At 31.2% G+C, this 23,431-nt stretch overlaps 2 protein-coding genes across 3 annotated transcripts in view; both read left to right on the top strand.

Annotated features, from left to right (window-relative positions):
- The first annotated feature begins 1,358 nt into the window (after nt 1–1,358).
- LOC145192803 (DCN1-like protein 4) lies at nt 1,359–21,950 on the top strand. 2 transcript variants are annotated; one of them, XM_090079808.1, is made up of 11 exons: nt 1,359–1,658; nt 1,757–1,819; nt 3,892–3,995; nt 4,076–4,173; nt 5,058–5,134; nt 7,693–7,784; nt 8,270–8,378; nt 8,500–8,604; nt 8,845–8,950; nt 9,320–10,946; nt 21,631–21,950. In XM_090079808.1, exons 3-10 carry the CDS (start codon nt 3,913–3,915, stop codon nt 9,376–9,378), a joined length of 729 nt encoding a protein of 242 aa, XP_089935934.1. In that variant the 5' UTR covers nt 1,359–1,658; nt 1,757–1,819; nt 3,892–3,912; the 3' UTR covers nt 9,379–10,946; nt 21,631–21,950. The 2 variants fall into 2 exon arrangements, with proteins under 2 accessions (XP_089935934.1, XP_089935935.1); XM_090079809.1 differs by lacking the exon at nt 1,757–1,819 and having other exon boundaries at nt 1,471–1,658.
- The window catches only part of LOC149891668 (E3 SUMO-protein ligase ZBED1-like), a 588,790-nt gene continuing 576,691 nt past the window's right edge, over nt 11,333–23,431 (top strand). The window contains exon 1 of the mRNA XM_090079807.1: nt 11,333–14,716. Within this exon, the coding sequence (XP_089935933.1) occupies nt 12,290–14,338 (2,049 nt within the window). The 5' untranslated portion in view covers nt 11,333–12,289 and the 3' untranslated portion in view covers nt 14,339–14,716. The remainder of the gene's footprint in view (nt 14,717–23,431) is intronic.

The raw sequence follows: 23,431 nt of genomic DNA, 5'->3' as shown, positions 1-23,431 counted from the left end.
TGTTTCCCCAGATACATCGTATGTGTAGACAATTTCAGTCCACAATGCTGAATGTATTATAAAATCAGAGAAGAATAAAATCATTCACTCACCATCAGAGGTCTTCATAACAGGAAAATCCGCCTGTTTTTATGGTTGAGGGTAAAAGCATCAATAATCATGTCACTGTTCAGGGTCCTGGTTCTTAAAGGATTAATAGCAAGAAGTGCCAAGTCACTTGTTCGACTGTCTCCGCTGCTTAACTCCATAATGTTAGGCCATAGGCAGTATTAATTTTTTTTCTAGGAATGATGGGTGTTTGGGGTTTAGAACTGGTAAACCATTCAGTATTTCATTAGTCTCTGAAGAAAAATGCTGTTTCATTTTTATTAGCATCCTATCAATAACAGAATAGAATGGGTTTGTTTTTAGGTCATTCATCTGTTTGCACCTTTTCTTTCTATTGGGGCATCCACAATAAAGTGCTCTAGATGTTTAGCTGTTTGAGCCTGTCTTTTCTGCCGCTGTACAGTCTATGGTGCTATTCCTTTGTTGCTATTAGCATCTAACCTCCTTTTAGCATTCTTCTGGTGAACAACATTGTGCAGCGTAACCATAACAGCTAGGAGAGTTTTTTTGATAGCACGTATGGAATCATGCTGGATCCTTTTGCTTGGATCCTCTAGTTGCCCCGCGCTAACACTGTTAGCATTTTTCGTAGTAATGGAAGGATAACTACACAGTTTATCTTCTTCATCCAGATTAACATTTCCTTGTTGGTCGGAGTCTGCTTCCAAAAATGCATCTTCCTAAAATTCCATCCGTAGAACTTTTGGTTGCAAAAAACGAACAAATCAGATTGCGTGATGTTTTTTTTTTATCATAACTACATATTTAAAGTATCAAATTAGTTTAAGGAAAAAATTAAAAAATTCCTGGGGTGCTATGGAGGTGCTATTACTTTTTAGGGAGAGCTGTAGCGCCCCTTAGCGTTCTCTTGGCACCGCCACTAGCTTTTATGTATATTGTTATCATAGAAAGCAGACTTTTAACTCACTTTCATAAATATTTTATTTTAAATGATGAAGTAGTACATAGAGACAGTGCATGTGTAATAATAGTACGTGTTATTACACATGTGCTGTCTAATCAAGATCATGTTATTCGTTATATTCTTAACTTGGTAGCCCTAAAAAGTCTTTAAAAGGTAATATTTTTTTAGCATAATATATGGGGTTTCTATGAATGCGGGAGAAAGAAGGATAAAACATAGTTTTATTATATTTTTTTCTTCTAGTCAATTTTCATGAAAAATTCTTGACTTCTAATTCGTATATCTTCACTGAAACAAGTTCATTAAAACTTGCAGGCTTATCAGCGGGTGTTAATACGCCGTTAAGTCGCCTTAACGGGGGTGTATGGCTGGAATAAAATTTTTTTACATCTGTTTGATGATATTCTTAAGTTCTAGTGATATAAATATTATCAAATAATTTTGCGTCGAGTTTTTAAAAAACGGATGCCTAAAAATGAAGAGGCAATTCTTAATTGTAAAATCTGTTGTAGCTCTTTGATTTTTTTCATTTGGTAATAATTTTAAATATAATTCCGTAACAGTAAGCAGTTATCTACACAGTCTAACCCTATAAACAGTTCAATACCTATAAGTATGAAGGTAGGTAAGTTGAAGCTAATTTATAAATATACATTACTTTTTTAAAATCTAAAATTGCAAAAAATATCTATCATTACAATATATTGTATATTTTGTTCATAGTGTTTTTAGAAAACAGTATTGCAAAATTAATCCTGGAAAAATTTGTTTTAACAAAGTGGTAAAGTAAGAAGTTTATTTTCTTCAGAGTTAGATTTCCAATACTTACAATAGGAATTAGTTTTGTGTAAAGTGTAAATTATAAGTTTGATTCCTGTTTGGTATTAAAAATCCATTGGGTAATAAACTATATTGGCTGAAAAGTAAGCAGGTAATCACTGTCAACTAAAATTAGTAATATCTGACTGTTAAGAATATTTTAAACCCAAACCAATTGAATGTAAGAACATTTACTTTATAGTTTCTAATTTTCAGTGGTTCTTCACTATTTATTTGCCACACTATTACTAAGTTACTTACTAATAATAATAAAATTCCTAATGCATTGAATCATTTTATAAATTGTATTTTTCCCACACTGATAATTATCACAAACACATCAGATTGGTAATTTTTAAATAGCACCCTAGTTTTGCAATCTTCAAAAATATTTAACTTTTACTATGGTTTTATTTTGTAAACTAAAGATTTGTTTTATGATTAAACAAACTTAGTTATTCAAAAATATGAGAACCACTTCCTATTATGGGGTCTTAAAATAAGCATCGTTGCAAGGAACATTGGGTTATGTATATGTGTGTGTGTGTGTATATATATATATATATATATATATATATATATATATATATATATATATATATATAAAGTTATATAACTTGATGTTCCTTGCAGTAATGCTTATTTAATAATTAGCTGATTCATATCTTCCCTGGATAAGGAAAATATTAATCAGTTGAGCCTCAGTGGCTGGCAGAGCTTTTACCCAAGCCTTAATACCAAGAAGAGTACCAAACTACACAAACCAATGACTCTGAATTACTTCTTTCTTTGTGAGACTGAATGCATCACACTGATTTCAAAAGAGGTATATTTTCATGGAATGCAGTAGTTTAGCCATCCAATGTGCATGGCCAAAAATTTGCCCAGGAGATGTCCAGTCAATTGCTGGTGGTGGACTGCTAAGGATAATCATTGTTAGCTTGATAAGTTCTTGATAGTTATCTCTGATCTTTGACTCTTGAGTGTGATTCTTTTCAGAATAGTCCTTAAGGAATGTGAGAGTTGGTTGATGAAATTTAGTTCCTGGTTTTACTTCAAGTTTTCAAAAGTTGTCTCATGTTATACCTCTCCAAACAACTTTAAATTTTTTTGAAGATTAGAATATATGGAGAATTTCAAAACCCACAGCACAAGGTGAATACTCTGGACAAAGTAAATTCCATCATATGATAATGGCAAGCTAATTACAAGAACCCTCTACCAATTTACTTTCCAGAAGAATGCAAACACCATTGAAATAGCCAGTATTGACAGATGTTAATGCTTGAACTTTATTAGTGAGTTTCCATGATTCTACAAGATTATATATTGCAATGGATTCGTTGTGGTCTGTCTAAGAGGCTAATTCAGGAACACCAAGGAGCTTACCCAGACCAGCACCTGAAACAAGCACAAGTTACTGGTCAATATCTCAGATTCCAAAAAGCTCAGGAAGGATTTTCCCATCCCAGTAAAGCAACAGTGAAAAGTCAGGTACAAAATTAAACATGATTGTTTCAGCATGCTCTTTCCTGGCTCCCTTGCAAACTATTTGGGTGTTAGTTTCACAATGCACATATATAAGCACATAACATGTAGTTATTATAATGATTGCATTTTTAAAACTGTAATTGCAAGAAGAATAACTAAAAATCAATGTGTCATTTACCAATATAAGATGTACAGATATCTACAGCTAATAAGGCTTAAATATACAATGCCATTGAGCTTTCTAGTTGAAATAAAGAGCTGAAATTTTATTTGAGTAAAACCATAGATAGGTCTAACAATATGGAAGGGTGCCCTGACCTCTAGCTTCAACTTAATTTTTTGGACCACCCTAGTATATGTATGTATGTATGTATGTATGTATGTATGTATGTATGTATGTATGTATGTATGTATGTATGTATGTATGTATGTATGTATGTATGTATGTATGTATGTATGTATATGTGTATATATATATTACATCATCATGATATGTATGCATCATTAGAATATTTACTATGTATATATTTAAATGCTACAATTTTTAGAACCTGAAACTGCTTAATTAAATGCCTCCAAAACGTAAGAAAGGTGTCTTGTTATATACAGAAACTACTTCAAAGAAAGTCAAACACACTGAAGATAACATTAGGTTTGTATTTCACTGAGAGCAAAAAGGAAAGGGAAGAACAAGGTATAAACTTGTTTTTATCATATTTTTTGTTTATTTAGTTCGATGCAAAAGTATTTTAAGTCAGCTTTAAGTTGTGAATCAAGTGTGCGCAAGTATTCAGAACATAAGTGTGAGGAATGGTTTTACAAATATGCTGGTTAGTGGTATAGTTTTTTATTTGAAACTTTTATTACTATTTTAGAAACCTACTATTATAAGCAGGTTGTTGTTTTGTTTTTTTTAATAAAAAGTAATGCAAATTGATAGAGGCTTGGCCAAAGCAAAAAATCAATAATTTTGGCAAATTTGTGTTTGTTCCGCATTAAAAAACCTCTTCTCATTGAAAACAGTCTCTGCTTTAGGGTACCTACTGCCTGATCTACAAGCATCAGATCTACTCACTGTGTCTCAAAAGATTTTTTTCATGGACACCCTTATACTTTGATTGTTATGCTTTTTAATAAGCTACTGGTTTCTAGATGCATTAGGAGTGTGTATTCTTTATTGTTCAAGACAATAATTACCTTCATAAACAAGTTTGTTAATTGCTCAAAAGAGCCATCCTAAGTGATTGAGTTTACCTAGCTGGTATAACTCAATTATGGCTGAATGGTTATTAGATATCTAAAAAAGCATTAAAAAAGCAATAAACTGATAAGAAATATACTTTGTACTTTACATTTGTTTTAGGACATAGAGAATCATGATGCAATAAAAGTACAAAAAAGATAAAAACAATTTTCCATACATTTTTTTTTCTGTATTAAATGCTTTCCTGTAATGTTAAAGAAAATTTACATAATTTTGAATGTCATTTTCAAAATACAAGAAAAAGTAGAACAAAGTAGTTCAACATACTTTTAACAAATTTTTGACTTTTTTTTTGCTGTATTTTTTAATATGGATTTTTTAAATGTTTTTTATAAATTTAGTCAATATTTGATTAATAATTAAATTTTTCTGTAACTTTGCACAAAAGAATAAAATGAAAAGTATAAGTTCAACATAACAAGTGAAAAGTTTTTTTTTCTTTTTTATAAGATGTGAGTAAAAGCAACTTTATTGGACCTGCAGGTATTGAAGTTTTTTGTAAAGAGTTGCAAGTTGAGCCTGAGGATGTAAGAAGTTATTTTCTTTTTTTGTTTATGTATACTTTAAAGTTTTATATATTACAGTTGTATTTATATAAATGTATTTATGAGTATGTATGTATGAGTATGCATGTATGTGTATTTTAAATGTTTTTTTTTATAAAGCAGCATTTAGAAAAAAAAAAGAGAAAAATATTCTTTTTGTTCAGAAAATAAAGATTGTTTAATCCTTACTTTAAATCTCTTTTAATGAAGAGAGAAGTGTAAATGAAAAAAAGAATCTTTTAAAAGTGAAATTCTAAAAAAAAATTTTTAGTTCAAATGTTTAGACTTTAAAGTTTATTTGAGATAACACACTACTGTGGAAATATTCAATTTTGTTAAAAGTGAGTTTATTGTTGAGTATAAGCAGTTTATTTAATTCACTTTTTATGTTATTTAATGGTTTTGGTATTTTGAAGGTATTTGACTTTTGATAGAATTATTAGAAAGTATGATATTGCTTACAAAACTATATTGAAAAACACATCTGTGGAAACATATGTGTTCATAATTTTTGTGAATACTTAACACAATTTGAATTTGTAATCTTGCCTCAAACTTTCCATGAGAATCTTATATTCAACATCATTAAACATTTTCCTCATAAATTTATCATGCGCCAGCATTTTTTTCTATAATTTGAGCTGCAATTAGTCTTTGAACAGAGAATAAAAGAACTTCATAATTGCAAAAATCAATGCTAGGGTAACATTAAATTAACCTTAACTTTAAAAAACATGCTGTACTCATCTGATTAGGTAGTCAATGAAAAACCCTAATCCAACACAAGTTCCAGCGATATCCAAAAACTGCTTATGTAAAATGATTGCTTCAGAAAAATGCAGTATACAAGATCTTACTTCTTTCTTTATGACTCTCCACCTCAGAATCTAATCCATCTGTACGACTCTGCCAATTGCAATTAGGGTACCACCCAATGATTTCTGGCTCTTGTTTATTTTTTAAGTTATCCATATGCACTTGAGGAAATTATTGGCTTAGCCCTATTTGATGCTTGTCAATACTTGTCTCTAAGAAACTAATAATTGATGCAATTGAAGAAGCTGCTCCCAAACAATGCAATTCAGTTTTTCCAAGAAATGGAATAGTTTTAAATTGTCAGCCCTAAGAAACTTTTCCAACTGCTGCAAAACTCACAATTGCTCATTCTTATTGGGAAAAAAACGAATGTCACACACAAGTGTGGGAAGTTGTGAAAAGCCTGGGTGTTTCTCTTATTTAGGATATCAAGAAAAAATCAATCAAATATAAGGAACGACTTAAAGTTTTGCTTCAAGTTGTTAGATCATTGTAAGCAGTTTCTGACTGTGCTAAAAGAAAACTTGTAGCTAGCATGAGCACAAATACAAGCCATTCCTGATTACTAAGCCAAGACAACGGACATAATGCTGCGCTGAATTTTGGAACTTTTTAGATGACTATTTTGTGCACTGAAGTTTAATTTTATTCAATATTTATTCTTCATATTGTTTAGGAAAGAAATTTAAATAATCTTTTATTAGCAATTCTGGTCAGTGATGCTGCTCTGTTAGTGAAATATATGCATTTAATAAAAATTTTTAAAGCTTGAGGGCCATCCTTAACTATTAACCAATAATTATGAATTTTGGCATATAACTTTATATATATAATTGGATTATGTTAGGAATGTGTCAGAATTCAAGGTATTACTTTTTTTTTTTTTGCATGTAGACAGAGGGGCTCTCTAATATGTGCATAGAAAAACACATAAAAATATTTTAAGACAAAAGAAAATTATATTTATCGATGTGTTTTTTGGATCAAACTTACCTTTGATAAAACTGTTAATATAAACTTACTTTTGATAAAACTGTATACTCTATGTAAGTCTTAAAAAAAGATTGCAATTCTGAGTTACACTGTACCCTGATTATCAATAATTAAAGTTGCATGGTTAGTAAAAAATTAATGAGAATAATAAAGATGTATGAATAGAGAGATAAATGAGATATGATGAAGAAAAATAGTTAGATTAAAAATAGCTTATTTCTTGACAAGTTTGAGATTGTTAGAAACAGTAATTTAACCAATCCTTATGATATACTTATTGTAGTAATCTTTTGCAAAAACTTGGCATCACAGGTCATTTATGCTGTCTTAGAATCTTTGTCATTCTTCTAATCCTATTTTAAAGTTTTAAATTTGTGTATTTTGAATATATTAGTCAGAGTAGTCCTTTTTTATCTCTCTCTTTTTCTTGTTGAAATCAAAAGTAGAAAATTTGCTGCCTTTTAGTGTCTTTATAAATAATAAAGACAGTTTAATCTTTAAACAGGATAATATTTTTTTTCCCTAAAAAAGTAAAAATTAGTACCATAAAAAAAATAAGACTTTTTGTTTTTCATTTTGTGTTAAAAATAATTTCATAATCTTTATATGTAATTAAAAATGGAATTCTTTATTTTGATATAACACATCACTTCAGTTTGAAAATGAATTATTATTATTCTTTGCCTGTATTAATCAATGTAATCTTTTTAAAAGTTGTATTTGAATGGTAGATTGTCACCCTTGTCATTGCATGGAAACTAGATGCTGAAAGCATGGGATACTTTAAGCTAAATGAATGGAAAACTGGAATGGCTTCTTTGGAGTAAGTAAACTTATGCTCATTCAAAGAGTAATTAATGAGGTTTTTTTTTCCCTCAATGTCAATGTAACTTTTTTTTATTTGTTGTTATTATTACATAAATTTATTAAAAACAGCATAAAATTAAAAAGGTTTTATATAAGTACTACATGTATTTTTTAAGGAATTTTTAGAGAACCTAAGATCAATTACTTTTATTAATTCAAAATAAAAAATCAATTTTCACTAATCAAAATAAACAATCATTTTGTAAAAACATGTCAAGGTGTGCTTTTCATAATTAAAAAAAAAAAGCTAAAACAAACAAATCGTATATAACTGTGAAGTGCATTGTGTGAAAATTCCTTTTCCCAGTTTTTCCACTCCTATAATAATAGATGACGATATGTTGACTGGAACCTACACTATCAACAATCATTGGATGATCTTTTACATTGATGTTGTTGTTAACATCATCACGTTTATATGTTTTAATATTTACTTTTCAGGTGTGACAATATTGTAAAACTGAAGTCTATGTTAGATTCTCTCCGTGATTTGCTGAAAGATGCTGCTCATTTCAAAAAGATATACAGATACGCATTCGATTTTTCAAGGGTGCCACCTTTGTTTAAATAATTACGATTATTTAAAGTCTTTAACAACGACTATTGATGTTTAAGTCTTCTTTTAAAGCTAGAAAGTTACTTTACAACAGGAATAATTTTTTTTTTATTAGGATAAAGAACAAAAAAGTCTCGATATAAACACGGGAAAAGCAATGCTGCAACTTCTGCTAAACAGTAGTTGGCCTCTTGTTTCAGATTTTATTGAATTTCTCGATGTAAGTCCGTATTTGCTATTTAGGATTTATCGTGCAAACTGTTAGTTCTGTTTGTGTTGTGTTTTAATTAACTACATTTAAGTAATGTGTAAAAAATCAAACTAAAATTACTAATTTCTCTGTTGTTCTTTTTTTGGATCATTTAAAAGTGCATAAATATATATGACTAAAGTAAATTTTCTACAATAAAGTCACTCTATCGGTTTTTTACACTAAATTTAATTTTTTATATACATGTAGCAATCAAAGTATAAAATCATAAACCGGGATCAATGGAATAGTTTGCTCGAATTCATTCGAACAGTTCCTGCATCAGACTTCTCTAAATATGACGAAACGGGAGCATGTAAGATTTATCAAAAAATTTGTTCATCTAATTACTTATTGATGAACATTTTTTTGTGTTTTTTTTTTTTTTTGCATCTATCTAGATTTTTGTAATTTAAAAGCATTTGTTCAACATTCTATGAAATTGTTAATTCCAAACTTCGAAGGAAACCAACCATGCAGCAATTAAAGTAACCATAATAAAAATATGTAGCCAGAACTTTCGATCCAAAAAACTTATTTTCAACAGCCTTGTACACGTTTTCTTAAATCTAATTTAGCCCAATCAGCTATTCCTTTAAATTTCACTTGTTAATTCCGAGTTACTTATTTTTAAAAAACCATTTTGTGAAACGTGTTTTTTACTTGGCAATATTTTTTTTTTAAGGGCCAGTCATGTTAGACGAGTTCGTTCAATGGCATCTAGATAAAACTAAAATGTCCTGAGTGTTGATGATAGAAACACTGTTGTTCGTTCAACTTTAAAAATCGCACTCGATTAATTGTTATGATATGGACTTTGGATGAGTATTATAATTTTTTAGTTGTCAATAGAGATTTTCAAAGTATTGTTTTCACCACAGAAAGTTTTTTAAGATTTGTTCTAAAGGATTTCCTAAAATTATTCAAAAAATGTTCAGAACTGCCAATCCAATACCTCTGTAGATTTACTTGTTGTTAGAACTGTTCACTGGTGCCCTATTTTGATTTCGTAATTGATCTTCAACGTAAAGAGGTTCTTAAAAATATGTTCTCTCGATTAAAACATATTTCGTATTTATGTTATATCACCAGGTAGCTATTTATATCACCAGGTAGCTATATAGGACAGGATAAAACATGGAAGCTAATCAAAAATCAAAAATAGAAAAAACGTTCTTTGAATTATATCCCATACCTCCGGCAAGGTATGACATCAAGTTTGTGTTGGTTTGTGTACTCTTCATAAAAACCCAGAAGTTTTACGTTGGCGTGTGTTATTACTGATCACTTTTCAAAGTGGGTGGAAGCAAAATCCATTTACTGAAAAGTTGCAGAAGAGGTAACTAGATTTTTGTATGAACTGGTAATTTTTCCAGTTTATGATCAAGATCGAGAATTTAGTAATAAAGTTTCTGAAAATTTGTTTATTATCACTGGAACTTCCCTATATATACTTCAGCTTACTAACCGTAAGCAAATGGTCTAGTTGAATTAGCTAATCGCACTATATAGGGCTCTATGCTTAGAGTCTTGAATGGAAAGTAAGAAAATTGGCCCCATTCTCTAGATATATAAGTATATTATTTGCATTAATTACTGCTTTTTTCGCTGTAAATCAACAGGCACTAGTGCACTTGAAATTATTAGGCTAGGAAACCGGTTTTGCCTTTACATTCTACAGAGAATGACAAGTCTATAATCATTAACGTACCAATTGCTTTAAATACCGAATGAGCCATTTATTTTATATTAGTGTTTATAAGATTTAGTAAATGAGATTATTCATATCAAGTTGTTTTTATTTTATTGATTTTTAATACAAAGTATTCTGCAGCTGACTGGTTTGCATGAGCACTTGAATTAAATAAAAAAAAACTCGTAATAAAGTTGCAAAAAGTTTTAGGATTTCTTAATTACAATAAAAAGAAGGACGACGAAAAACCTCACTTTATGAACCAAAAACAAGCAATAGTAATAGACTACGCACAAAGCACCATGGTTCAAGCATGAAACTTTTAAAGAAAAGATCAAGACCTAAAAAAACATGATGATGTTTCTGATAAATGTGCTTATTCAGGATCTGTAAAAATTGTAGAAGTTCTTGTTAACCAAACGAATCCTCTGATATCTACTAAAAGTAAATGGAGATAAAAATCCCTCCTCCCAAAGTCTCTAAGCAAAATCGATAATATTGACAGCGATAATAGTCTATTCTGAGTCTTAAATCAGGAAGTGTGTCTTTGTCAAGACTTTTATGTTACATTACGTCAATTATCAATCGGCACACTTTTGAAATCAAAATAGAGAAATGGGTTTAAAATAAGCATCGGCTTTACCGCACCGGCGGTAAAAAAATTTCGGTAAAATGCGGTAAAACGCGTAATACGCATTTTTACCGCAGTGCGGTAAAAATGCGTATTACGCACTTTTACCGTATGCGGTAAAAATGCGTATTACGCATTTTTACGCTTTCTTGTAACAGAAGACGGTAAAATTGCGTAAAAATGCGTAAAATCGGTAAAAATTAGGCACCGCCGATTCGGTTCGTAAAATCCGCAAAAAGCCAATCCGACTTATTTTGCGGATTAAAATAGTCAGTTCGTAAAAATTTTTCGGATTAATAATCCGAAAACTAATTTACGAACCACTAGCGAATTTTTTTTTTGCGGATTCACTTCGCTGTTCGGATTATCAATCCGAAAAATTTTTACGAACCACTAGCGGATTTTTTTTTTACGGATTCTCTTTGCTGTTCGGATTATTAATCCGAAAAATTTTTACAAATCAATTTAACTTTAATTCGTTTAGCGAATTATACGAATCGCGTTCCGTTCGCGTCACCATTAAATGGTGTGGTCCAAAAAAATTACGTTTTTATTATGTGCGCGTCCTATAAATAGTGGATTTCTTTTTTATTTTCAATTAGTTCTATTTGGAAATCTTAACATACAACAATTCGTTCAACAGATCAAGTCTACTATTCTTCACCTACATTTATTACGGTAAGCCAATATTATATTAATTTGATTTAAAAGTTAAGAATATTTCAAACTGAATTTTTGCGGTTTTTTTTTTTTTTTTTTGTGGATCGAATTCCTTTGCGAATTATTTCGCTTTGCGGATTGCTTCAATTAGTGGATTGGTCCGATAAAATTTATATTGTAATATTTCTTCTACTTAAATATTAACAGAAATAAAAATAGAAATAGAGATAAAAACTAGTTTGAAAAATTGTTACGCTCATTTCAATAATTAAGGCAAATAATTAGTTCTTTTATTGAAAATTTTATGCATGCCTCTAAAATATCATTTATTGTTAAGACGAATATTAAGGAAAATTTTCAAATAACTTAATAAATAATTAGTTCTTTTTCGGAAACTGTTTGTATGCATCAAAAACTATCACGTTTTATTAAGGCAAATATTAAGGAAATATTGAGGCAAATATTTCAATAAAAAGTCAGTAAATCGAAAATGTGATTTGATCCGTGTTTTCGAATTTTTAATCCGAAAAGTAATCCTTATTAACAATCTGATCCGTTTTTGTGGATTTTAAATTCAATAAATAATCTGAAATATTCGTCCGATCCGATATGGCAAACTCAATCCGATTCGTTTCTTTTTTTTTTTTATTTCACTTTTTTTTTCTTTTCAGATGCCTAAGCTGTCTAATATTTGGGAATTCTTCAACAATGTGGAGGAAAAAAAGGCAAAATGCAAGGCCTGTGGCAAAATATACTTAATCAATAAAAGCACCACAAGTCCTTTAAGGAACCATTTGAAAAGAGTCCACTTGAATTTATATAAACAATTAGAAAGGAAAGACAAGCAAAAATCAACAATACCAGACATTTTTGATGAGCTTGCCTCTGAAGACTCAGATTTTGAACAAACACAAGAAAGAGGAAAAAAGAGGAGATGTCCACAAACACAAAAAGATACACCAGTATCGCCACAGCCTGGACCAAGTGGAACTTGTGGCACTTCCAACACACAGACACTGCAAGGCAGAAAACAGGCTACCAAACCTGAATGGGAAGTTACTGACATCAATCAAATAAGAACTGTTGTTGACATTACTAAATGGGTGATTGAGGACACTCAACCATTTTCTATTGTAGAAACTGACGCATTCACCCGGATGATGAGAACTGCAACCAACGGTCAATTCAGAACCATTACAGCAAAGAATATATCTACAAAATACATTCCTCTCCTTTTTAAATTCATCAAGGAACAAGTAAAAAACATTTTCAATTCAGACAAGTCAAATCTTGATGGAGTGGCCTTTACATCCGACGTGTGGACCACTGATCACACCAATTTGTCTTTCATGAGCCTTACACTCCACTATATAGATTCAAAGTTCCAATTAAAGCTCTTCTTGGTAGAAATGTCCTACTTCCCCGAACAACATACTGCCGACAATATTGCCAAGAAGCTCAATGAATCTATCAACAAACTGGAACTTGATTTTGGAGTCAAAACCTGGATAACAGTCGACGGTGCAGCTAATGTCCAAGCAGGTGTTAGGAAATCAATTGGGGTTCAAAGTGCAATTTGGTGTGTCGACCACCGTCTAAATATAGTTGTCAGTGGTGCTGTCGATGATAAAAGATGTCCAAAATGGTCAATTCTCAACCACAAAATAACAAAATTAGTAGGTCACTTCAACCAGTCCTCTCAAAAAGCTATGACTTTAGTTAATGCTGCCAAAGCCTTAAAAAACTCCAGAACGAAGTTAGTACAGAGATGCCCCACAAGATGGAACTCTGACCTCCATCAAATGGAGTCTGTGGTGGATCTTCTTCCGGCGATGCATTCTTTAAAGAATCCGAACCCTACTGTTTCTGGAGGTTGTAAGTTGACAGATCTTTTACCAACAGATGATGAAGTGGAATCTATTCAATCTGTCATCCGGCTTCTGAGAGGCTTTTCAGAATTCTCTGAGAAATGCAGCAGTGAAAAGAATGTTAGCATCTGTTCCGTTATTAATTGCCTATACAACATCAGAGGAGGATTAGCAAGGGAGATGATCAAGCCAAAAACCGAGGTGTCATCAGAGCTTGCTCACTACTTCAATGAAGATCTAAACAAAAGATTCGAAGGGGAGTTGATGAATATTGAATTCTCTATAGCTCATTTTTTAGATCCTAACAGCAAGGGCATGTGCTTTGTGGATGAGGGGGAAAAATTTGAAGTAGTCAAAACTGCAGTAAAAAAAGCTATGGAAGAACTGTCAAAAAAAGAAATTTTGGCTAGCCAAAGCACTCCTTCCCCTTCAATGTTGGATGATGAAGATGATGACGACTTTGATTTCACTGAACAACTGAGGAAGAAAGTGTTTGGTGCAGGTTACATTAATCCTGGAGGTGAAACAAGCACCAAGAAAGCCATTTCTACTGAAATTGAGGGGTATTTGAATTCAAAACCAGTTCCAGCAAATACAAATGTACTGGAATTCTGGAAACAAAACCAGTATATTTACCCAATAATGTCAAGGCTGGCCAGAAAAAACCTCTGTATACCTGCTGCATCATCAACATCTGAAAGAGTTTTCTCAACAGCAGGGTATATATACAGCTCTAGAAGAACCAATCTTTCAATCTCAAAGGTTGAGATGTTGGTATATATGAAAGAAAACACTAAGCAACTCAGTAAAATTCAAGACATTGTGTGGCCAGGAAATGAATTTGGAAAATGATTAACTTTCAGTGTGATTTTGACTTTTTTTTATTTCTTAACAAGGAAATCATTTCGTTTCATTGTATATTTGAATATTATAAATAAATAAAAATGAATCTTAATTCGAAAGCTTTTTTTATTCTGAATCCGTATAAATCCGTAAAAAGAATATCGGTTCGGATTCCAATTCGAAAAAAATTTTTCGAATTGCAATCCGATCCGAAAGTATCGAATCGGATTGCAATCCGAAAAAATAATCCGAAAAAATTTTAACGAATTATTTTCCGATAAATTATTTTCGGATCAAATCAATCCGTAAGTAGTTTGAACCGTTTAGCATAGATAATTCGGTGCACAATCCGCAAACCGATAAACAGTAACGAATCGGCGGTCTCTAGTAAAAATGCGTAAAAATGCGTAAAATGCGTAAAAATGCGTAAAAACGGTAAAATTGCATAAATACGGTAAAACTGCGTAAAAGCGGTAAAAATCGGTAATTTCGGTAAATTGTGATAAAAGTTTGTATAAGCGGTAATTATTATGGTAAAAAATTACTTTGTTTTTATCAAGTCAGATAGTTGTTAAATAATTAATTACCCTCTAAAATTAAATTAGTCTCCTATATAAGCTTGACAAAAGTCAAGAAAGACTAACAACCTCAAAGTTCTTCAGTGATCTGATTAGTATACCAAAATCACTACCGAATCAAACCATCTTCAAGAAACAATGTCTCTTTGGAATTATTTTACCAAGCTAGACAGAGAAGAGGATAACATCTCTGGCTCTGGCAGAAAATCAGGATTTGCTGAGTGCAATAAGTGCAAAAAAGTGATTAAGCTGTCTCAAGGTAGCACCAGTGGAGTTAAAGCTCATTTAAAGTAAGTGTTTTACTCTTACTATAATTTAGTATATTTTAAACCACTGATCTCAAAATATAACTAGATAGCGTATTCTATTGTTGTTTTCGAAAAAATATTGAAGCAAAAATTGGCCTTCCAAGATGGCGGCGATCAGAGCTCTTAGCGGTGAACCGATGTACATCTAATAAGACTATTGCAATATGAAAGAAAATAATTAAACAGTTTTGAAAGAAAAACAAGACAATGAAACAAATTTTTAAAAAGTTTATAGAAATGAAATGATTTTTAAAAAATTAGACAATTAAAGAAATTGTTAATTTAAATGTTAAAGTTCAAAATATTCGGTATAATTTTTTTATGTGCAATTTACGATTAAATTAATATTTATGTATAACTTATGTACCTTTTAGTTCTTAGTTACCCAATACAGTGTGCTAGAAGGTTGATAACACAACTGAATGGTAAGCGGCAGTGGTGTCTACCTACAATTTTGACAAATTTTATATTTTCAATAACGCAACATGCAGTTGTGCTACTAACCTTCTCAGGGCGTGTCTAGGGGATGTCTGCTACGTCGCTGGACATACCCAAAATATGTATCTTTATATATTTTTTCACAACTTCAATATTTTGAATAAATATGATGCGTCGGTAGATAAAAGCAAACAGAGCGAATAATTATAGCAAACTAAAGCAATAATTAAGCAAACTATACAAGGTTAATTGTTCGAACGGATGGTAAGAAGTTATTAATCCGGGATAACAGTTAGATTTACGATTTGGTATTTTATTATAGCGCTTTTCAAATCGAGAACGGTCTAAAGTTTATTAAAAAACGATTTATATATTAAACGGAGGTTGTTTTAATTTTTGACTTAAACAAATTAATAAAAAACTTGAATGGACATACCTTTTTTATTAAGTTATAAAGTACTTCATTTTTTAAATATTTTCTTTTGTTAATTTAAAAAAAATAAAAGTTATTATTTCTTAGAGAACAAATTCCGGACTTCCATTTCAATTACACCCTTAGTAAAGTTTTAGTCAAATTCTTTTGATATTTATCATCAGGAGGAGAAGACTACAGTTAACAACAAGCATATATTAAAATATATCAATGGACATCCCCAATTGTTTTATACAAAGCTGTGTATCTTTTTAATTACTTGCATTTTGAACAATATAAAAAGAAAGTAAGGGTTTTAAACACTAAAAATTAAATTCGGACTTACGTTTGTACATACACTAAGCCGTCTTACCTCATATATGCGTTTCCCAATGAGGAAGGGGGGGGGGGATGCTAAAATTTAACATTTTTGGGAAGGGGTTAAAATTGCGACTTATCCAAAAAAATTCCTGTACAGGCCCCTGCTTCTAGCACAAGCATTGGGTAGTTAAGAACTAAAAGGTACATAAGTTATATTGCAAATGCTAATTATTTTAAATTTGAGATTTCTGCACAAGTAAACAAATACTTTTTCTTCACTACTATTAAACAAACTAAATTGAAACAAACTAAAATTAAAACTCCTACTTAGTTTTACTGAGAATCTGTATTTTATCATATGTGCCCATAATTATGAAAGTGGTCTAAGTCAAAATTAAAAAAAAAATGAATTTATCACTTATTTCACACGACAGGATTTTAAACTAAATATATTCAATGTAATTTTTACGATATCGTCAAAAATGAACCTTTAAAAAGTAGTTGTAATTACAACGTTATACGGAATTTTTAATTTATTCAAATGCGAATCATTAAATATCTCGAAATAAGAAATATGACTTAGACCACTTTCATAATTATGGGCTCATATTTATTCTAAAAAACGAAAAGCAGAAAGTTAACATACAACAAGCTAATGTAAGAATATGTTTTGTTAAATAAAAAAATATTTATACTTGAAGTTTATGTAATTATGTAATATTCCGTTATTTTTATGAAAAAAATCTTATGCTAAACAAAAAAATAGATTTTTATTTGAAACTTATCAATATTTGAGCTTAAGATATAAAATTTGATTATCATTAGTTTCTTAATTTTCATATAGCCGTTCGTTGTATCCGCCGCCTTCTTGAGAGGCCAAAACTGGCTTCGAAAAATTTTGCGTTTATATGAATAAACGAGCTGGCCCGGATAGCGATCCGGGCTAGTTTGTTTATTCATATAAACGCAAAATAAAATTAAGTTGAAATAAGGACAACGTCGAGATCTCGGTAAAACGGGCTGGCTCGTTTGCCGAGCCAGCCCGCTTTCCATATAAAGAGGCCCTAACTCTAAATTTTCACCAGTCAACAAAAAAATCTATTAAAATGGCTGCCCACAGTTTAAAAACAGAACCTCTGATCACGTGGTATTAGTTTAAACTTTTATAGCATTTGTTTAATAAGACTGTACTTCAGGATAAAGTAACTACTTCACGCGTTGACAAATTACTAAACAAATTACACCAAGGTAAAGGAAATTAGTTGTCGGCACGAACAGATTTTCATCATTTTTTCAAGATAAATATTTGTAAATTTGGGAACTTTTTTCGTGTAAACAAAGTCTGTCAATGATAAAATAGATCTGTATGGATAATTTTAAAATGACTAAAAAAAGTATAGCGAAGTATAAAAAAGCTTAAATTAAATTTGTTATTAAGATCTGGTTTCATTCAACTCCTTGGTCCTTCATTCACCAGCCTTAATTTTGTGTATTTTTTTAGTATTTTTTCCGACATGTCGCCATTTTTTGCCTCGGCTACTTTATAAGCTCCATAATTTATATTCCTTAATGCATTATTTTTTTAGTAGGTGTATTTTCTTATAGACTTTTTTATAATTCATTTGATAAAGCATAACCTTTTAAAAAGTTATTCAAATTTATAATTATCTTGCAAAATGCGGTCAGATATTTCATGTTTTCGCTTTCATATTTCATATATTATTTCAATTGTCATAATAAGCTCATAATAACCCATTTGTTTTTGTCAAATAAAAATTAGTTTATATATAGCTGGTAAATCATTTTATGTTAATATTAAATACTTAGTTATTCTTGCGGTTTGCCATAAATTGACTTTGCTAAATTCTTTAAAACTGTGACAAATTATTTTTTTCTTTATTGTATTTACATTCATTTTATGTATAAGTTATTTATCCTTTACTGTATATATTTCTGTTGTTAAACATAAAAATAGAAAATTCTATAATATTCATAAACTGGATGTCTACAGCAATATAATAGATGGAGTAATTCCCTAGACATGAAACCATTGTGCTCTAGGTAGCTACAAAACAATTTGATTTTTGTATTATTTATTTTATCTCAAGTTATACATGTACTAAGGTAGTCAAGCAAATGATCTCAATTTCTTTTCATTGTCCGCGTTATTTCTTAAGGTATTAAGAATGTCTATCTATATAAAATTAAGCTTAAAACTTGGTTCTTTTGCTGTTATCTTTAATAAATGAGAGGAAGTTGAAATGACTGGTTAGACGAGTCCAAAAATTTTCGTTAAATCCGACAGACTTTAATATAATTTAATTTCTAACTATGCGCAACGAGCATGGTTCGCAAAAAAAACAATAGGTTGCACGTCCATTTCTTATATGTCCATGGTAAAATGCGACATGATAAAAAAAAAATTATTTAGAATTTTTAAAAAAACACTAATGTGTCTTGTGGTTCATGTATTTATTTTTTATTAACTATCTACTACTGAAACATTGTAATTCGCATCCTTTTAAACATATATAATTCCACTATTTTATTTCAGATCCTGCAATCCGCTATCTTTTTACCAGATGCAAAAAGTCGATAACGAAAATAAAGAGAAGAAATTTCAAGAAAAGAGGAATGCTCAGGCAGAGGCTGATAAGTCCAGTACCATAAGAAGATATTTTGGTCCTATTAATAAAAACAAAAGGCTTGATAACCTCCCACATGATGCATCATCAAGTCACCAAACAAAAATGGACGACTTTACTGAAACAATAAAGTGGCCTTCACAAAGTGCTCAACAGTTGGAATTTGATACCATCCTAACCCTTTCACTAGTTCTCTCTAACCTCCCGTTTCACGTTATTGAAACTGCTGGCTTCAAAATGCTGCTGAATTATCTTTGTCCACAAGCCAACCTAAAAAGTCCAACCACCTTATCCAAATTCAAGCTACCAAAGATTTATCGCAATCTAAGACGTGATGTAAAAATGCAAATTGAGAGAGACATCCCGCATTGCGAAATGGCAGCTTTCACTACAGATGGATGGACTGCAAGAAATTACATTGCATTATGTTACCAAAGACTTTGAACTCAAAAACTTATCTTTGGATTGCCAAAACTTTATTGGGAGACATACAGGGGTTTTGCTTGCACAAGGAATAGACCACATGATTTCTCAATTTCCTGGTCTTCAGAGGGAAGACCTTTACAAAGTGGGTGTTACTGATGCTGCAGCCAACATGAAGAAAGCAATCACGGAAAGCAAAGAGATCAGTGATCATCTAACCTGTGCCGATCATCTGCTCAACACTTGTTTAACAAAGGCTGTAGAAAAATCAGAAGGAATCAATGGTATAATTAAGAAATGTAAAGGACTTGCTCAAAGGACCCACCAAAGTTCATTAGACTGGTAGGACATCAAGAAAGCGTGCGTGGAAGCAAATATAGAACCAGTCAAGATCATTCAGCCAATTGTAACAAGATGGAATTCTAACTTTATGATGCTTAAGTCAATCCTCAGATTGAAGGCTGGTTTACTGGTTGCTCTAGAAACTCTAAACAAACCAGATCTTCAAAGTTTGATTCCGGATGAGTTAGAGTTTATTAGTATTTACAACATTTTACCATTTCTGGCAGAATGTAAGCGATGCTCTGATTCCTGGTCTTCTGAAAATCTGGTGACTATGCATAAAGTTCAAAAAGACATATTAAATCTCCACTTGCTTTGCAAAAGAACCATAAATGACATTGAAGAGCGTGACCCTCAAGTTGCAGAGTGCCTACACAACTTCATGAAAGAATTTGAGAAGGGTTTACCTAATTATGGCGTTGGAGTCAAATACTATAATGTGGGTTCACTTCTGCACCCATATTATAGAGGATATACACTCAAAAATATTGCAAACAGTGAGGAAGGGAGGGAAGCCGCCATCAAGGAATTGGTTGACAATCACCCAACCACAATCCAGTTCTGCGAGTCATTGGTTGATGATCATACTTCGCTAGAAACATCAGATCTTGACGAAACTATGGATCCAGTGGACCTTGAGTTTTTGAAAGACAGGAGGCAGGTTTCAGCGCATCGCCCTGGGACTTCACAGCCTAGCCAATCAAAGCTCAAGCCACCCTTGATGCTTGAATTTGAAAAGTATCAGACTATGGCCTTACCTGAAAAGGATGTGGATGCTTTAGAATGGTGGAAGCAAAATAAAAATGAGTTACCTTTGCTAGCTGGTCTGGCTAGAAGTTACTTGGCTATACCTGTGACTTATGCTTCATCAGAAAGAATGTTTTCAGTAGGAGGTAGGACAGTTACTGATTTTAGACATAATGTAAAACCAGAAAACACTAGCATGTTAGTTTTTGTGAGTCAAAATTACGCAAGGGTTCCTTCTAACCTCAACGATTGGGAAAAAACTTGCGAAGAAGAGCCGTATGAATTACCACATGTCACACCACCAACTAAGAAGACTCACCAACAGGGAAAATCACATAGTCAAACTGAAACTAAAAAAAGAGGTGCACTTGAAAAGGCTTCTCCAACTTTATCAGATACTCAAACTGGTCCTGAACCTAATAAGCAACAACAGCTACAGTTAGATACTCAAGAGAGTCAAAGGACTCTAGCTCAACAAGAAGGGTATGAAGTGACTCAAGGTAAAGACCAAACTCAAAGTGTCTCTTTGTTTATTCCAATGACACTCCAGCACAATCAAAGTAGAATCAAAAAAGCAAAATTAGGTAATATAATGAAGTCGAATTGGAAGGGGAATGAGAAAAAAAAGTACAGAGCATCTGAGCTTGCAAACATTTTATTAGAAACAGATGATGATATATCTGATGATTAATTTTTTATCAATAACTTGTTTGTTTAAAACTGTAAATGTAATATTTACTAATAGAAATACAAAAAGCAATTTAAAGTATCTTTTTTTAGTTTTTCGGTAATCAGCAAAAAAAGAGGTAATTTGTGATAAAATGCGGTAAATCGTGATAAAAAGCGGTAAAAAGTGATAAAAACGGTAAAAAGTGATAAATGCGGTAAAATTGCGTATTACGCATTTTTACGCAAAATTACCGCGGTAATTACGCATTTTTACGCATTTTTACGCTTTTTACGCAGATTTACGCATTTTTACGCAAATTTACGCATTTTACGCAAATTTACGCATTTTTACGCATTTTACGCAAATTTACGCATTTTTACGCATTTTTACCGACGGTGCGGTAACGCCGATGCTTAGTTTAAAACATGCTTCAAAATCAGAGTTGAATTACATCAGAGATGCAAAAAATGATAACAATAAAAGCTGGGGCACTGTTTTGAAATTTACTCGTTAGCAACCGATTTAGATGCACCAATAGCTATTTATTATTAGTTTCCTCAAGCCTCAAAATATTGCTGGCATTACAAATATCCTCTTCAACATGCAAACAGTTTTAAAACTCGTATAAACAAAGGAACATTATCAAATAATTTATCTGCAAAACACTGGTGTATATTGACAGAATTATAAATATTGACTTATTTTTATGTTGAATAGATTTAGATATTTATGTGAAATTGTCTTTTATTTTTATTCCTTATTCACGTTAGTTTTCTAATGCATTGTGAGCCTACACACCAAAGTGAATTGGAATCCTCCCAAAAATTGTATGTTTAACAAATGCTTTTTAAGCATTTAAACGTAAGCTTAACATTTAAACACAATCAGGGACGTAAATCAAGGGGTCCAGAATTTCACTCATAATTTAACTTCTTACCTTTCATATATGTTAAAATTTTCTACCCTCGTATATTATAGTTTCTTATCTTCACATACATTAAAAAAAAGCTTTTTTAACAAAAGGTGATTATGAGTAATAAGCATCAGAGTCTCAGTACGGAAAATATTGTGTATCACTGGATCGGTCATTTTTTACGATAACCGTCCTACAATACTGACTTAGCACCAGTCTCGGCAGGACGGATTTTTCCGATACCAACTTCTAAGTATCATTGATGGTATCGTACATACTTGACTTTTGAGGCTGATGTTTAATGAGTAAGCATTTAGTAGCATCATATAACAACATTATTCTGACACTTCAGTTGAAAAGGCTAATGACGACCACACGATACTTTCCATAGCGAGACTTAATTATGAATATCATTAGTGTTTAGAAATCTTTTAATATCTTGCACCAATAAAAGAGTTCTTTTCACAACTTCAATTTTTCTAAAAATTACTTTAAAAATATGTTGTTATTCTATGGAGATGATCATCTGTTATTGTAATTCATCCTCATTACCTATTTTTACATACTTTATAGCCATTTTGATTTTAAATGACTAGAAAAATTCTTCAAATCAAAAAGAAAATCGTTTGTGATTTGTTTCAACAGTTTAGTAAATTTCTGCTATTAAGCTGATTAACATTACAATTAGTTTTACTTTTAGACTGACAGTTTAATGAAGGGAAATTATTTTTGCTCTGTTTTAACAGTTTAGTCATAGCGTGTAAATAAACTGAATTTTTATCCCCTTTGAAAATGTTTTTGTTACTGTTAGTATATTAAACCTGAGTTAAGTATTCGGCATCTGACCGGTAGGAAATACTTTCCTTTGTACCTTTTTTAAAGTTAGAATAAATATAATTCCTGGTAAACAGATAAAAAGTTTTAAATATTATCGTAATTATTTTGTTCAATGTCATTGATCAACTTTTAATAACTTAACAGTAGTCTACGCAAGGTTTCTCTCAGGAGAAAGCATGGTCTTTTAGCTTTTGTTGATAGTCAAATGATAGTATACCAGACTTTTTATTTGTGCTAGACTACTTATGGAAACATGCGTCTAGCAAATATAAAAATTCAACTAGATGGTTTTTTTTTCTTAAAAGTGATATTTGAACAATTTTCCACCGAAAAGATGAAAGACCCAGGCCAATTTAATATAGTAGGCCTCAGATAGCTTTTCGGTCTCCACCACTCTTGAAATTTTTTGGTTTTTCCTTGTGGTTAAGAAAATTTTTATAAAACTTTTCTATTTAAAAAAGTTAAATC

This window comes from Hydra viridissima, unplaced genomic scaffold (assembly GCF_058129835.1).
Source record: "Hydra viridissima isolate aposymbiotic clone 2 unplaced genomic scaffold, HvirCarnegie_v1 scaffold_2, whole genome shotgun sequence".
NCBI lineage: Eukaryota > Metazoa > Cnidaria > Hydrozoa > Anthoathecata > Hydridae > Hydra > Hydra viridissima.
This window is presented reverse-complemented; position numbering and strand designations above follow the sequence as displayed.